The sequence below is a fragment of the Passer domesticus genome, chromosome 14 (genome assembly GCF_036417665.1).
Source record: "Passer domesticus isolate bPasDom1 chromosome 14, bPasDom1.hap1, whole genome shotgun sequence".
In the NCBI taxonomy this organism is placed as follows: domain Eukaryota; kingdom Metazoa; phylum Chordata; class Aves; order Passeriformes; family Passeridae; genus Passer; species Passer domesticus.
Genome location: NC_087487.1, coordinates 11888110 through 11905428, shown reverse-complemented (window position 1 = coordinate 11905428; position 17319 = coordinate 11888110). Strand labels below are relative to the sequence as shown.

Below are 17319 nucleotides of genomic sequence, written 5' to 3'. Positions count from 1 at the left end.
AGAGCAAAGCAAGGCAATCTCAGTTTCCATATGAGCCAAATTTGGATTTCATCTATAAAGATCCAGTTTAGCAGATTTTGATAGTTTGTCATTGGAATTTTTCTTTTAACAGGTTATTCACATATGTAGCAGAAACATAACATCCTTTCTGACCTTAAATAGAACTAACATAATATAAAGACATGAGATGTGAAGTGTTAACTGAAAAGGAAGGAAGGTGTAGGTGGAAGCAGCAGCTGAGCTGCAAAAAGAACACCAAGTGTGCACAGCTGAACATGCAGAAAGCTCAGAGGTTGCGTGCAACATGTCAGATCAAAACCCCTTGACATCCAACTCATTCCCATTCTATTTTCTGTAACAGGACAGAAAGACAGATTTAATCTGTAAGAAAATTAATTAGGTTGACCTTATGAATTTGGTTTTTGTATGTTTTCACATGGGTGAGATGAGGTCAGGAGAAGATCTCTTTTGTTCACATCCTCTCTCCTTTTTCTTTAATATCTCTCTAGGTGTGGAGATGAAATTATTGAAATTAATGAAACTTCAGTACAAAATACAACCCTTAATGAAGTTTATGCTGTGCTGAGCCATTGTGATCCTGGTGCAGTACAAATCATTGTCAGCAGACACCCTGAACCACAGGTAGTACAGTCTGTATTCTTTCTGAATTTCAACATGAAACATATTGAGAACGAAGAGGCAGCAAGTGCTGATCTAATACAAGTGGAAAAATGTTGACTACAGAGATGCTGATCTCTTTATGATCATCACTGCACACACAAAAAAATCTGAGATATGCACTCTCTTAAGTATAATCATTTAAGATTTGAAGATCAATGGTGACAGTCTTACCTGAGGTTCTATGCAGTGAATAAGGAAACTACAGAAATAACATTTAAGGAATAACCCAAAACGTAATTCTTATGTAAGAAAGAATTGACAATAATAAGTAAGTAATTTGAAAGAGAGAACATACCTCCCCAAAAACAAATGAATGTTAATACACTGTCTTTCAGTAATTAAAATTTAGGTCTTGCCCTACCAATATTTGTAATTAAATTAATATTGAAGTACAGTCATTTATTCTTGCAAGGTTTTTCAACAAAATGCTTCCTAACACCAAATACTGTATAAGTTATTATTAAGTTTAAAGTGTTACATAAAGTATGCTGTATTGAGTTACCTTATACTGATAAATCCAGGATTCCACTTCTAGTGAAATCTGCAAAAGAATGTTTGTCTTTGAAAGCTCTCATTTTACCTAAACAGCCACTAAAAAAACATATCCCTAGATATACTTCATATATACTGGGATATATACAAATATAATGGTGTGCAATTAACTCACCCCATGAGAGTAAAATGACATAATATTTCCTAGGTGTCTGAGCAACAGCTAAAAGAAGCTGTTGCACAAGCTGTGGAAAGCAACAGATTTGGAAAGGAGAGACACCAATGGAGTACTGAAGGTAAGGGAATAAATGCATTCACTGAGACATGGTATTTTTGACTTAAAAGATGTCAAGGATGACTACATACGGTATTAGACTCCTTGAAAACAGTCAAGAGCAGAAAGAAAGAGGAGGAAACCTCACAGGACAGCCCTCCTAACATGTCTCCAATGATATGTTACAGAGTGATGGGATCAGACCAAGTCTGTCTAATTAGCAACAAAAATTTCTTGTGCAAACTTCCTCTCACAGTTGCTCATCCTCTCCAATTCACAAGCTCTGCTTAGAGCTTTTCACACCACTGTCTGTAGGTGACAGGACTATGACAACAAGGAACTATGAAGGTGATATCCTAGGGGTAAACCTTATTAATTCCTTTTTTTGTGAGGAAATGCAGTCATGGCTGGAGCTATTTTCCCAGCTCAGGTATTACATCCTCTCCCATTAATGACACTGCTTTGAGTGTCTTCTAAAGGACCAACAGGTAACAGTCATCATCAGTAAAACTATAGTGCTGACATACCTGTATATAGGGAAAATGTTATTAGGTTGTTCAGGAACTTGGCTGTTGACTCTTGACCCTACAAGCCTTCAATGCATAAATCACACCTTTGCATCCATCCATCAGCTGAATCTTAGGAGAGCACTTTGCATGCACTGAGCAGACATTTTGACCATGTTCCTGGTACAGGTGTGAAGAGGCTGGAAATGAGCTGGCACGGGAGGCAGCCCTGTGAGAAGCACATGGACAGGAGCGTGGGCTGCTGCAGCCGCAGGGCACAGCGCCTCATGACCCGCTCCAGCAGCGACAGCAGCTACAACCCCCGGGCCTCCTGTGCCCCTGCTGCTCTGCAACAGCTCACAGACTTGAAAGCAAGAATACACAGTGTAGATGTACCAATCACCCAGCAGCCTGGGCTGCTGTACTCATTTTCTGCCAATAATTCAGGGAGAAATTCCCCTCCAACCTGTAGTGAAGGTGGTCGAGCCTTGCAAAACACTAAGAAGTCATCAGAGATCCTCGTTAGAAAACCTAAATCATCAAAGCCCAAACCTCCACCAAGGAAATACTTCAAGCAGGACTGCATGTGTGATGACCAGAGTAATGCAGACAGAAAAGAGAAGCCTGTATCAGAAGTGGCTGCATCATCTTCAAGTGTTCAGGTAAAGTAAAATTTACAACATTTTTCTTGTGTCTGCATATTTGTGAGGCAGGAGAAAGAGGAAGGCAAAGTGGCTTTGCATGGCAGCAGAAAGAAGAGTAGGAAAGAAATAGAAAATGTATATACACATGAGAATTGGGGGAAGAAGGTGAAGCTCTTCTGTTTTGAAAATATATCTTAGTGAAGCCAATTTAGCACAAAATGTTATGTTCAAAGTAACATCAGAAGGCAGAGAATTGTCTGAAAATCTTCCATACTAAGCTATCTGAATTGAAATCCCAGTGAGAGCAGCTGCAAGAATGAATCCTAGTCCCTGCCTCTCCTCATGAGCATGTGCCATTGGTGGTAATCAAGCATGCTCTGCTTCTAGGCTTATGCCCTAGGCTGGGACTGGAGGGTTTTCCACAGCCTCTGATGCCAGCTTGGTGTGGCTCACCCCAACTACCTGTGTCACAGAGTCATATAGTTTATGAAGTAATCATAAAACAATAATTTCTTTGTTTCAGTAGTGGATTTTTATTGGAAGAAAGCACTAATATTATGTGCAGCAGGGAATCTTGGGCTCAGATACATTTCTTGAAACCAGGAGGTATTAAATAAACCCATTTAAATTGTGGTGCACATACATCTTTGTTGATGTGCTACAGTATTTGAAAAGTGTACATTTGTACATTACTAAATTTCAGTTCCCTCTCTTATCTAGGACAACAGAGAGTGTTTCACTTTTGCATGAGCATGAAGGATTGTGAGATCTGCATGTTGAAACAAAATTGTGGTTTGCTTAAAACCGAAACTTCTTTTCCTCAGGTTTAGTAATATGGCAGTAGAAATTAACTACTCTCAATGCAAAGGAAAAATACAAAAACCAAAAACACAGAAAAAAACCAAAACAAAACGACAAATAACCAAACCAAACACAAAAAACAGCCCCCCCAACCAGTTCCCAAGCTGCAAAGATCAAGACAAAATTATATAGAGCAAATTGAAGTCCACATATAAAGTTAATATCCAAGAAAATTTTAGTTAAGCATCTTAGGTAAGGTCATTTTCACCATCCCATCAGTAGAAACCACTGCTAGAAAATCAACTTTCAGAAGTAATATTAAGGGCAATAAAGTACTTGTTGAACTTCTCTCCCTGCAACTTCTTATTCTTCATACTTAGTAATTCTAAATGACAGTGAGAAAAACCTAAATCTTAACATCAATAAAATCCATGAAAAATCAAGGTCTGTTCAGGAGGACAACTTCCTCTATTAAGATGGTCTGTATATCTCTATATACCCAAGAGAGAAAGTTTCTGGTCAGAATGTATTTCAGATCATTTAGACAAGGTTTTATTAGGGCTTTTAAATTTTTTTAACCCTTATTCCCCACAAATTTTGTATTAGTCAATCTGAGGCCTGCCTACCACAATTTTATATGGGGTTTCTGTTTCTTTCCAGATTCATATATAGTGTGGTTTGCATAATTGCATTCTGACACACTTCTCTTTCCTGTTTGTTCAGCAGGAAGTTGGAGAAGCAATGCTAGAGGGACACCAAACCGATGTAACCCACAGTGCATTCACCACTTCTCCTACTGCATGTGATAAGGAGCACACAACTGCTGCTCCAGTGGGCAGAGATCAAGAAAGAAAAGAAAAATTAGGTATGTTTAATTCCATGAACTTTTTACACCCAGCTAAATATCTAGTATTTAGTTTGGATTCCAAAATGGGTATTGAGCTGACTTCAGTTTCTCTTTAAATGTAGTCTTCAAACCATATCTCTAAATTTTGGGATGAACTGATGAAATTTCAAATTATTGACTAATCTGTAAAGAAAGGGAAAGTAGATCAAAATAAGCATAAGAGATGATGTATTGTAACTTTAAAAATATTGATTAATTTTTTTTTTAAAAAGAGAAACTACATTAAAAACAGCATTAGAGATGATTTATTGTAAAAATTGTTAATGGACAGGTACAGTACTTCTGTATTGCTTAAGATGTCACTGCTTAGTTATACTGAATATCTCATACTAAAGCTTAGTTTTAGCATTTCTAAAGGATATTTTTATGCACAATTTCAAGACTCTAGGTGTTGCAATGGTACAAACCACTGATAAGTTACTTTTCTGCTGTGCTAGTTAGAATTAAGGAAACAGTGTTAAGGGAACAAGACAATCTCAAGAGCTCTCTTACAACATACAGGCTTATGTAATTCTGTACATTATGGCTTAGATCATTAAAAAAAAGTAAAAATGTTGCCTTAAAAAAACTTCAATGTAGCATTGAAGCAGAAAAAAAATACCTGTGCAGCTGCATAATCAGAAGTTTGCTGCCATTCAGGTCTACCATGTCTAACATAAAAATGCTGAATTGCTTTCTGAAGTAAAAAATAGACCCATATTAGAATCAAGTTTTTACCTACCAGAAAAGTCAACTGGAAATGCCTGAGGAAATTTGAGGAAGCATAAATATAGAAGATCTTCCTATGATAGTCTTTTTAGAGAAGGATATACTTTTAAATGTAGAAAATAAATGTTTTTTAAAAGAATTTACTGTAACACCAGCTTTTTCTCTAGGCTGCAAACAACATTGCAATTTTAACTTTCTATTTTAGCTCTTACATCCTGTATCAAGATTTCAGCACCCCAGAATTTCCGTATTTGTAAACCCTCTAAAAAAGCAATCTCGTATTTAAGTGTGCAAGAGCCTTGTTTTTCAGTTAATTTCAGTATCTGGGTTCAGAACTTATGGATCAAGAATTAAGAACTTTTAAATATTTAAATTTTTTAGAAACTTCAAGAAATATTTATTAGGGGCTTGAACAAAATTCAAGGTTAATGAATTAATAATGATGCAGCAAGAAGTAGACAAATGGTTATTTATAATCGATGTCTTTTTATTACAGGGACTGCACTTTCATCAATACAAAGGCCTGTACTTAAAAGACAAGCACGGGTAGATTATAGTCTTGATACAACAGAAGACCCCTGGGTTAAAATTTCTGACTGCATAAAAAGCTTATTTAGTCCTACCATGAGTGAAAACAACGTCCACTTAGATTTGCAACCGGGCATAGACAAAAAGAAAGAGAACCAAAATCGAAGCAGCTCGGAGACAGTTCTGAAGAAATCAGAATCAGAATTAGTAGGTTCCAAAGTGCTAAAATCAGATGAAAATGACAGTGTGAAAAAGGGTCCTCCTGTTGCACCAAAGCCCACCTGGTTCCGCCAAAGTCTGAAAGGATTGCGGAAAGCAAATTCAGATCTAAAACCACAGGCAGATCCAAGTCCTCCCAACCATGACAGCATTTCCAGTAAAAAACTGCAATCCAGCTTATCACGTGTGTCTCCTGGAGGATCATCAATAAAACAAAGAATAAGCTCATTTGAATCCTTGAGTGCTCCACAGTCACCTGAAAAAACCCCCCGCAGGTTGAGCCTAAAACCATCAGTGCAGAAAGAACCTTCTTCCCCTGCAGCAGGGGCAGAGGCAGCTCCAGCCTGTTCAAACCAACCCCTCCTCCCACATCGTGAAAACAGCCACCAACAGCCACCTGTGGCCATGGCTACAAAGAGCCTGGACAGATCTTCCTCTCGCAAGGAGAGCATCGCCAGACCAGAGAAAACCAGCTCAGAGCAAAGCAGCAATGCCAGCACTGAAAGTTCATCAAGTCTCCTAACTCCGGGAGCGGTTAACTCCCATCTTGTGTCAGTAGCGAAAGCGCACAGCCTAAGGTCACGAAGCTTCCCTCTCACTGCTGCCCAGGCTTGTGAGATAATGAAGCCATTTGATGAGAAATGTAGCAAAATCTATTCCATCAGCAGCCAGGTGTCATCTGCTTTGATGAAGTCATTGCTTTGCCTTCCTCAGTCCCCAGCCTCTTCTGGAAACTGTGCATGGGAAACTCTGGACACAGTGTCTCACTCCTCCATGGAGGAGGATGGGACTTCCACCCCACCTGCAAGTGAGAACCATCACCCGGACACTGGCTTTTCCTTAAAGTAAGACACCATATTTAAAACTCAGATTTACAGATCGGCACTGGTGAGCAGCTGCACTGATTCACTGTCAGATTAAAGTTCTAAGGTAGCAGCACACAGAAGTAAAGCACAGGCTAAGTTAAGAACTTTTTAGGGCATGAAGGTTAAATGACTCATGACCGTCAATCTTGGTTTTGATTTGTATTATATCCTTACATGGACATTTCAAACATCCTCCTACTTAAGGAGCATTATTTCTAGTATCTCCATGATAAAGCAGATTTAAAGCCTCATTTGCCTGAGGCCATGAAATTTTTCTCATTCTTTTATGCAATGGATTCTACATCCTTTAAGTGAACATGATTAATTTCCATTTGCCTGTTATTTATAACAGTTGTAGGAGTTACCACCAGAATTACATGCTAATGAGATGAAAAGATGACTGCTCCAAAATTGCCTTTTGCTTTAGTGGGTATGTTCTGTCATAACTCAATGTTTCTTTTTTGTTCTTGTCACAATGGGACAGTCTCTCAGAGCTGAGAGAATACACGGTGAGCCTGGCAGACAAAGGAAAGGAGGAAGACAAACAGGAACAGGGCTCACCTCAAGCATCCGGTGTGCTGGGGCAGTCAGTCATCTCTCTGCTTTCCCCTGAGGAGCTGGCAAAGCTTATAGAGGAAGTCAAAGCCCTAGATGAAGAAACCTTAAAGGTACACCTGCTTTTTTTTCTTTTTTTGTACATGATTTTCAGAAAGCTGTAGAGTGAATAAGTCTGTTAATCTTTGCAGCTTAATATGCTTAATGCTTATGCCACTAAGTCTCATTAAAAAATGCACAACAGATTTTCCAGTCATTGTGACATATCTTCTGGGAAGTTTTTAACTTTATTCCTTTCTCTGCCTAGGAACTTGATGATATTCGTGTTATAGTTTTGCATAAGGAAGAAGATGCTGGGCTTGGATTCAGCCTGGCAGGAGGCATTGATCTAGAAAACAAAGTGGTCACAGTAAGTAGCATCTTAAAAATTACTCTCAAATCAACGCTCTATCTAAAAATACATACCTTTGTACATGCTTGGTTTTCTACTACAGTTTTTGGCTTTTAAGTAATCAAAGCAGGCAGCTGTATTGATAGATTTGGAAGGACCATAGTGGGTGAAAACAGGTTCCTTCTGCACAGAGCTGTCTCTCCAGGTGTCTGGTAGCAGTGTCCTGCTTCTTTGGGCACCTCCTCCCCAACAGCTCTGAAAGCTGAGGCAGAACACGCAGCCCTTGGCAGGAAATAACCAACACCTTACGTGTTTATAGAAGACCATGCAGCATGGTCTGGAGAAATGGCATGGGTGAAAACATGTCAGGGGTCTGGAAGCTAGAGATAAGTGTCACACCTCCTTTCTCTCACGTGCAGCATGGGGGTCAGGAAGTAGAATATGCAAGGTACATAGCACAGGTAGCATGGCTTTAGCCATCTGGTACTAGGACCAAACTGCTCCCCTGGCTGCTTGAGGAGGGATGTGCACAGGAAGGCTTCTCTGTGCAAATTTATTCATCCTTCATCCTGAAATGTGATAGAAGCCACTTATTCCTGGCAAAGAATAAAAAATGCACATGGTGTAAAGTGTTAACTAAGGGATTTAGTGATGTCCTTTTTCCTCTTCCCTTGTGTGTGTGTGTGGTGGCTGGGCTCTTCAATAGGTTCACAAAGTATTTCCCAATGGACTGGCCTGCCAGGAAGGAACTATTCAGAAAGGAGATGAAGTACTCTCCATTAATGGGAAGTGTCTGAAAGGTGCAACTCACAGTGATGCCTCAGCAATCATGCGACAGGCCCGGCAAGCCAGACAAGCTGTTGTTGTCACCAGAAAATCCAAAGATGGAGGAAAAAATCTCAATGTTTCAATCAGCTCTAGTACATCATCAGTAGCAAGTGATGCCTCACAAGAGTCTGGTAAGTTTAGTGGCATTATGTTGGAGCCCCCACTTGATAAGTGTTTACTCATCACCTGAAATCCAGGTGTTCATAAAACCAGCAGTGGCTGCATAAATCTGTGAACCCAGATTAAAGACAGCACAGTTAATAAAACATTCCTGAAATAGACATTGAAATATTTGAAATAACTTCACTGAAAAGGGAAAGAATTAATGGATTTCTAAAATAAAAGGCCTTAAAAAACCCAAGCATGATTCTCTATGTGGATTTCTGTAGATGTACAAAGATGGTTATTGTAGCACACCATCTAATTGAAGGTATAATGACAACTCCGTGAACAGTGATTCTTTATCCTAATATTGTTGCAAGACTTGTTCTCCATGAAAGAGAATTTCAGTTTGAACAAACAATATGCTATTGTTTGATATAGCAGGTGGCTACATCTGCAACACAGCATGGCCAGAGTTTTGCACATTTCACTTTCAGAATAGTTTTGTGTTTTGATTTGGTTTTGTTTTCTAAAGCATGAACTGGAGATCTGTAGCTTGATTTTCATACTGGAAAATAGCACCTTAGTAGTCAATAACAACTTCATAACTAAGATGAAGTCAAATATTTCCCCTAGATTTTGTTAACAGATTTTTCTAATTCTAGTAAATGTCTTATGTTTCAATTCTCTCATTAATTCAAACAACTTACTTTCCCCAGCTTCCCAGAGGGCCTTAAAATGACATAATGAGAAATTAAAAGCTTTAGTTTTCTCTTTCATTTGGCAGTTTATAGGACCTTTGCAAACAATCCAAAAGTTAATTTTTTGTTACAGATGTTTGAGCATTTTAGACTGTGTGCTGTCCATGAGGTAACTTTCCATTTGTTTCCAGCCACTGGGGACACAATCTGCACTGTAACTCTAGAAAAAACATCTGCTGGTTTAGGATTCAGTCTGGAAGGAGGGAAAGGCTCTATTCAGGGAGATAAACCCATCGTCATCAACAGGATATTTAAAGGTAAACACACTTAACATGTCCCCAATTCAAGTAGATTTGTGGGGTTCATAACTGACTGCTGATACATAACTGTGGAAATGTCATTTTTTCAAATGCAGCATTATATTGTTTGGTGCCAGTAACTTGTTGCCTGCTGGGACCAGGTGGTTTATAGCAAACATGCTGGTGATCCATTCACTAGTAAGTGAAAGATCCATTAAAGTTTCCTCCACAGAATTAAAGGAAATTCATTTTCTGTCCCCAGGGACTGCACTGGAGCAGAGCAGCCCTGTTCAGCCTGGCGATGAGCTCCTCCAAGTGCACACAACTGCCATGCAGGGACTCACCCGTTTTGAAGCGTGGAATGTAATCAAGGCATTACCTGATGGGCCCATCACAGCCGTCATCAAGAGGAAGAATCGCAGCTCTGTTACCAGCAAGTCATCCAAAACTTTGTAAAAGGAGGGATTAGACTACTGCCAGTATTCAAACAAAGGATTTTATTGCCTGCAGGCACTTGGCTGCCTCAGCAAGATACTCAGAAAGCACCCATGAGGAGTACACTGGATCTTACTGCCAGTTACAGAGAAAGCTGTTAATCTGGGATTAACTAAAACGTGCAGGAAACGGGCATGATTCTTATTTCAAACAGATGTTACAAAGTGTATAATTAGAAAATAATGACTTTGTTAATAATATAGTGGTTGTAATAAAATATGTCACAGCTATAGTACTCTCCTATTTTAAGCTATTAATTTAGCAGGGATCACAAGCAGATCCTGTGTTGAATTTTCAGTGCTACTCTCCAAGTCCTGATCCTTACCTTACCATCCCAGCAACAAGAAATGTGTCTATAAGCCTACAATTAAACACTGCCTTAGAGAATGGGTAGGGCAGAGAAAGGGGTTGCAGTTTTGTGTCAAAACAACATTCCCTAGAAAACTCCAGCTTTCCTATTAAAAACATAGAACATTCAGGACAGCCAAAACCTGTAAAAGTGACTTTCTACTAGCAGCTGACAGAGCCATCTCAACTGTAGCAGGCAAACACAGGGTGGAAAGGAGTTCTCATGGTATTCCAAGGCCCAGGCAGGAAGCTGAGGGTAATGTAATGGAAGTTTTCTTAACCTTCCTCTGGCCAGAGGTCTCAAGAGGACTACAGCAGGAGAATAACAAGGCCGTTCAGAACAAAATCTTACCTTCTAACAACACGTTTTTCTTCTAAATGTCTGTTAATTTTGTACATGAAAGTACCCGTGAGAGTAATTGTGAATCGAAGCACTTCTGAACTGAAATACTTATTCTGGAAAGGCTAAATAACTTGGAGACAAATCTATGCTTCAAACACTTGTTCCTATATGCACTGTATGGAATTCTACCAGCAGCACTGGTACCTATGGCAAGATGGTGTCTCATGCACTCGCTTGGTCTTGACCTGCTTCATTAAAGGGAGAGAGAGGCAAGGGCAGGATGGAAGTAGTGACTCCCCAGCTGAGAGCCAGATGGCTGCTCTGGTTATTGTCCTTGGCTGCTCACCTTCCCAGAGATTGGAATTTTCTGTACCCTTCTTTGGTTATCTAATTTCACCGGGAAGAAGTTAAGGAGCTCAGAAGCTGTTTTCCATACACTTAACACAATGCCTCAAAACCAGCGATTAAAAGAAAGGGAAGGCGGATAGGCAGGAGAAGTTATTAATTAAGTCCAGGCATTGAACTTGCTGTGGCCTTTTCTCACAAGACAACTGTAAATTAATCCTTGAAAGAACATTCTTGACAAGCCATCTGTCCCCACACTTCCAAACACTCAGCTGAGCTCTCTTTCCCAAAAAATAACCTCTATGTCAAAAAAAAATTTACTAGTTGGGTAGAAACTGAGATAAGAAAAAACGTGAGAGTCAATCTTACACTTTTTTGAACTGGTACCTACACAGAAGTCTTTGCCAAAACATTTCCAACTTCAATTTGGCAGGGCAGAAGACTGAATATGAAGGGCTCTTAATTTCTGGATAGAAGGTGATGGGCACTCAAAAAAGGGTTCTTAAATTATTCCATGAAGTGTTCACCACCTTTATTGCTCAAAGCAATCGAAATTATAAATAGCTAATAAAAAGACACATTATCTGCAAAACAATATGCATTACTTGCAGAAAAAATGAGTGCTGACCTCAGCTGCACTTCTTGAACTGTCTGCTAATTAAATTCATGATAATCTTGGCAAGACTTGCCAAGATATTATAATTCATGCCTAAAAATTTCAGCACACTTACAAAAATATGCATAAGCCTCTGTAGTATCAAGGCCCACATCTCTTCTCAGTGAACTTGTTATTCTTCCTAAGTATAGAAAGCAGCAATTAGAAATAAAGATCAGCCAAAGCCAGAGAACCTTGAGGGTAAGTGTTCTCACTGAAACACCTCTTCCCTAGGTAGTGGACATCATCAGGGAAGGATGTTCCCCTCTCTTTGCCTTAAATTCAGAGAGATGCTGGAGGTCTAAGCAGCTGTTCAGCTTCCCTGATGGCCAGAAAAGTGTATGAGGAACCATTTCAAAGGATGATTCAGGAAAAACAATAAGATGTAGCACAAAAAATATTTATTTCACCACACTCACACAGGTTTTTACATCTTTGTATACAAAGGAGACTGGACTAAAAGCTATTTCCTTGAAAAACCAGTCCATGGGGTGAGGGTTACAGTGGGAAACTTATTGTGCAAGTCCATGCCCTATACCAAAGATTAAAAAAATAGAGGCAGAAAGCAGAGCATATTAACCTTGTTAAATAATCAAATCACCACAGTAAAATCACAACCTGCATTTAACTTCCTCATTCAGCAATTATTTTTACTTTTGTAATTATATGTAATCCATCACAATGTCTGACATTCCTGCAGCAACCAGCACCATAGATATCTCTTAAAATGGACACACCTTGGCACAAAAATCAGGTGCTGATTTCCCAATGCAATGTTGGGAGACAAACCAGTCTTAGAAAAAAAGCAACGTCCTTGTGGCCTGTCAAGGCAAAGCTAATTAAAAGGTTATTTACCCGTTAAAACCTCTCCCCACAGGAAACCAAAACCATTCAAATATAGTTCAAAATGGTCATTTCATATGCCTTTTAAAAATGGCAGTTAAAGTGCTTAATCCTCTTTATTTATTGCCTCTACATTGGTGCAGTCTGTGTCATGAACCACTGGTTCTGGTACCAGAGAGGGGAAAGGGAGTGTCTACCTGCCAGCCCACACGCCTGTGCATTCATTAGCACTGCTGGACCTTGACCTAAAAAAAAGCACTTAAGGCATATTTACCATCAATATTGATGTCTGCTGGAACAAACAAGTTAAATCCTCTACATAATCCCATTTTCTCTGGCTTTCACAATGTGCTGGCTGGACCCACTGAGGGTTTTAGCAGCTCCAGGAGTGCTGGTAGCAGGAGGGATACATCTTTTGGGAAACATTTTTCCACAGGAATCTACTGGGAGTTTCAGAGACCAAACAGAGCTGACCTGCACTTGGCTGTGGTGCTAAGCTGATTTTAGAAATGCTTCACTCCACAGACACTGACAAAGAGTGGGCAAGAACAGATCCAGTACATCTGTCTTCTCCCTGCAGTCACCACTGCTGCCTCCAGGATTCTTCCAGCCTTGGGTATGGTATTTTTCTAATCATTAAAGTGAAGATTTTCATATTACATAAGAATGCATTGTTCTGCATGGAGTCAGATAGAAAATGCTGGTTTAAAATGTACTCAGTTCATTGTTTCATGTCATCTTTTTTTCTATCTTAGCAGATAGAAAAGCCCTGAGACCAACTTTGTATTTTTACCCACGAGCTGACAGGTTGCTTCCTACCCTCAGCTGGTGATGTCAGCAACTCATCTTGTCATGCTTTTAATGCCTTAACAGCTTTGGTCAGGTTGCTGTAAAATCCAGATATGCTAGATGGAAAAAAGGAATCCACCACTGTCTGGGGAAGATAGCCACCAAGATCCGTCTGAAAGAAAGTGAGGAGCTCAGTCCTGTTTGGCTCTCTGCAAAGACAATTAAAGTGATTTTATAGACAGCAGTTTAAGAGCATTAAGAACTTTTCAGTGACTCTTACTTGTATTAGAATAGATACTTCCAAAAGCTTTTCTTTTTTTTTAAACAAAACAGACAAATTTCAGTGAATGTCACTACAAAATTAAAGTTTATCTAGGCCCTAATTAGCTACATGATTGTGTCTATAAATTATGGAAAATCAACTAGATAATCATTTACCAAAAATTAAGACCATACTTGTGTTTTGCTGAATTTCTAAATTTCAAGAGGTCAGGGAGAATTGCACCATGATAACAGTTTCTGTAATATTAAAGACTTCCCTCTAGGAAATGAAGATAAACTAATTTGTTGCACAAAAATGAGAACAAGAAGAACACTCAGTCATAATGATTACTGGGAAGGCAGAAATATACCAGTGCCAAGAGGTTACAGGTCACATGTGGCCACATACACATAAACACACCACACAATGGATAAGGAGGGCTCAAGAATTTGTAACATTCAAGCAGGATGTTTCTTACCCTGGAACAGGTATGCAGAAACAGCCACAAGGATAATTAAAACCTCTCACAAAATTTGGTTGAGGAGGACACAGCGGGTGCTCCACATTGGTGGCTAAAAGAAAAAGCATTGAAGGAAAATGTCATTCTTCCAGAAAACAGGAAAGAGTCATTGGTAGGCAAAACTCCAGATGGGAAACAAACTCACTATTCAAAATGTATTTAAAAAGAACTGCAGTACAACTTCTTCAGTGTGGGTCTGAGAAGTGGTCAGAAAAGACTTTAAAAGGAACTACCCTGGCCTTACAATGGGGAAATCAAAGAAGTGCTGAATTTAGACGCAATTGTTACTGAGCTCTGAAGGAGGAAGCATCGACATTTGACACAGTTTCATCGAGCCCATGTTGTGTGAGGGCATTGCTTTTCTTCAGAGGTCATTTGAGCTGCTTCCAACAAATCCAGGTCACACAGATACATCACTTGGCTGCTGAAAAGCTGCACTCTAGCAAGCATGTCAATTCCTGACAAGGCTTTTCTGAACAGGATAGGAAAATGGCACACCTGAACAGTGGGGCAATAAAAGCTCAGACCTGCAATAGTTAAACAACAGAATGCAAGTGAAAAAACAAATAAACATACTTTTGTACAGTGGCAGCCCCTTAAATATCAGCACCTTTTTTTTTTCATAAAACCAATTATTTTCACATACAGGAGTGGTACATTTATTCAATGGCTTCACTGAACTCTGTGCAGAAAATGTTAAAACAGGATTTAGCCTAAATGAGGCTCCTTTTAAAAAGTTCCGTAAACTCTGAAAACAACAAAAAAAACCACACTCAAAATACTCCAGAATTTAACACTAAATTAAATACTTATTCAATCTCAAAAGGATAGCAAGGGAACAAATCATAGGCCAGTCCTATCATTATCTGAGTCCTAAGATGATTTATATACTCTGGAAACAACAATGTAGAGAGATTACCATTTTTCCCTTCTGATCAAGATCAGGTCAACAACTACTGAACAGCTTGTTACTTAGTTTTAATTTTATGGGGTTTTTTTTTCTGGTAGCTTTATTTTATAGTTGTTTCCAGTAGCCCTTGGTTATCTCCAAATGTAACATGAACCTGTTCAGAAGACAAGTGCCTCACCAGCAGACTGCATCGTCCCATCTTCGTATTGCTTCATCACTACTACATCCACAAATTCCCTGGGTGAAATAACCCTCATGCAAGCTGAAGGGGTTGTGGTTCTGCATATAGAGACAGTCTGGAAATCACAGAACAGTTATGTCAGTTGATGCTTTCAAAAGTACAGCAGAAAAATCCCTATACTTTCTGGCACTCTTCTAGTTATACTTTCTAAACTCCATCAAGGTGTTCCACGTGCTTTGTTGAACAAACTGTAAATCAGCACAATCAAAAGGCACTACCATGATCAATCAAGACAGGAAAAAAACAGAGTGACAAGGCATTGCTTCCATGTTCAGAGGGGACACGTACCACAAGGGATGCTGAAATGCAAATCTGGCACATCTGTGCTCCCAGGAGAGTTAAAACCCTTGTCCTCCCCAGGACACTAGCAAAGAAGACTTCTTTGTGTCGTATACACAGGATACAACTAGATAACCCAGTTTGTTTCCCTGCACAACATTAACCCTATCATCTGCTTCCCTGATTGGCTCCCAAACAGAAACTGGCGAGTCGGTGAATTTCAAGTGGCAGGCTGCAGCATTTCTGAACTTGTCTATAATGAATACTGAATGCCTACAGGATTTCCCCAAGAAAAATAAACTTCCTGGAACTTCCACAAACATTTCAGGGACTTGATTGTGTTTGCACCTGGCTGCCTCTGAGCACATACGACCACTTCAGATTGGGAATCTAAATCCAACGCCCTTTTGATTTTCCCACATGCTTTAAAAAGAAGGAATCAGACTGTACAAGTGCGGCAGCAGAAGCTGCTGGCTCATACACAGCCCTGCTCATCTGTCTGCTCAGAGTGCAACATCTCCATTTTAATGACAGATGCAAAGCACTGGCTGCTGAGGCCAGCCAAAGGCAGGCTGTGATGTGTAGGGCAGAGCGTCACTGCTGCCATGGTGAAAGATGGGGCCTGAATTGATGCCTGATGACGTGAATGTTTCACTGCTTAGCTAAGTCTGTGTACTCTGTAAACCTCCTCGTCCCTCACACTGAGCTTGCCAAAAACAATCGTGCTTAGCTTGATTTTGTAGCATTAACAACAACGTGGTGCAGGAATCTTTAATGTCAAATATTTAAAGTTATACATACATATACATGTCATACATTTGCATATTCACAGTATTTACCCAATAATGATTTTCCTTTCCTTTCAGAAAGATAAGGTATCACATACACACACACATATATATGTATATATATGTATATATGTATGTATGTTAATAAAATGTATAAAATTTATGGAAAAGGATAAAGAAAAAAACCAAAACCAAAAGAAAAAAGGTTTCTTAACCCAGCATCACTCAGCTGATCCAGCCCGAAACACAGTACAACTTAAGAGTCACTAGCTCCCTGCACGTAACATCGGCTGTCTCATAAGGCCCAACAGCAGAGCTTTTAAGGAACTTACATCACTGATGGCTTCGATGACCTCGAAGTCCTTCACGTTTTGGTCCCACTTGGTCCTGAGCCCGCCGGCCACCGGCTTGATGCACTCCCAGACATTCTGCGGGCTGGCGGGCAGGATGCCCTCTCCCTTGTACCTGCGGGGGAGCAAACGAAACCGAACCGCGCTGCTCTACCCTGCCTGGCCCCGGCAGCACCGCGGGCAGGACCCGCGCCCCGGGAACCAGCCGTACTCACAGATTGCCAGCGAACTCCGCCGAGGGTCTCCAGGACACCGCGACCTCACCCTGCGGGACGGGAAGCGTTCAGTCCCCGGGCCGGCTCCCGCCCGTCCCCGCCGCAGCCCCCCGACCCACCGTGCTGCGGCAGCCCCGCCGGCCCCCGACCCACCGTGCTGCGGCAGCCCCGCCAGCCGTCGGGGTCCCGGCGGTAGAGCTGCAGCTGCTCGGCCGCCGCCTCAGCGCGCCCCGCGCAGTCCATGGCGGGCGGGCGGGGCCGGGCCGGGCCGCTTTGAGCGCCCGCGCCGCGCCGCCCCTGGGCCGATGGCGGCGCCGCCCCTCACCTGAGGGTGACGCCGGCCCGGCCCGGCCGCGCCTCACGGGACAGCGAGCGCGGGGCTGGGGACCGGCAGAGCCCGGGGAAGGCACTGCGGGATGTGGTAACGTGTGCGG

The 17319-nt window shown here is 40.8% G+C and overlaps 2 protein-coding genes across 7 annotated transcripts in view; one reads left to right on the top strand and one right to left on the bottom strand.

The window, feature by feature from the left end:
• IL16 (interleukin 16) overlaps window positions 1-10227 on the top strand; it is a 28203-nt gene extending 17976 nt beyond the window's left edge. For 5 of the 6 annotated variants that reach the window (XM_064389303.1, XM_064389305.1, XM_064389307.1 and 2 more), the window contains 10 exons: window positions 510-642; window positions 1382-1469; window positions 2143-2615; window positions 4122-4263; window positions 5510-6605; window positions 7111-7294; window positions 7489-7590; window positions 8279-8531; window positions 9395-9520; window positions 9765-10227. In XM_064389303.1, the coding sequence (XP_064245373.1) occupies window positions 510-642; window positions 1382-1469; window positions 2143-2615; window positions 4122-4263; window positions 5510-6605; window positions 7111-7294; window positions 7489-7590; window positions 8279-8531; window positions 9395-9520; window positions 9765-9958 (2791 nt within the window). In that variant the 3' untranslated portion in view covers window positions 9959-10227. The remainder of the gene's footprint in view (window positions 1-509; window positions 643-1381; window positions 1470-2142; window positions 2616-4121; window positions 4264-5509; window positions 6606-7110; window positions 7295-7488; window positions 7591-8278; window positions 8532-9394; window positions 9521-9764) is intronic. The other variant, XM_064389304.1, reaches the window with a different exon arrangement.
• Window positions 10228-12072: 1845 nt separating this feature from the next.
• STARD5 (StAR related lipid transfer domain containing 5) lies at window positions 12073-17272 on the bottom strand. Its single transcript, XM_064389312.1, has 6 exons — window positions 17039-17272; window positions 16886-16935; window positions 16653-16785; window positions 15191-15308; window positions 14061-14154; window positions 12073-13529 (listed from the first exon to the last, which is right to left on the bottom strand). Exons 1-6 carry the CDS (start codon window positions 17126-17128, stop codon window positions 13382-13384), a joined length of 633 nt encoding a protein of 210 aa, XP_064245382.1. The 5' UTR covers window positions 17129-17272; the 3' UTR covers window positions 12073-13381.
• Window positions 17273-17319: the final 47 nt, after the last annotated feature.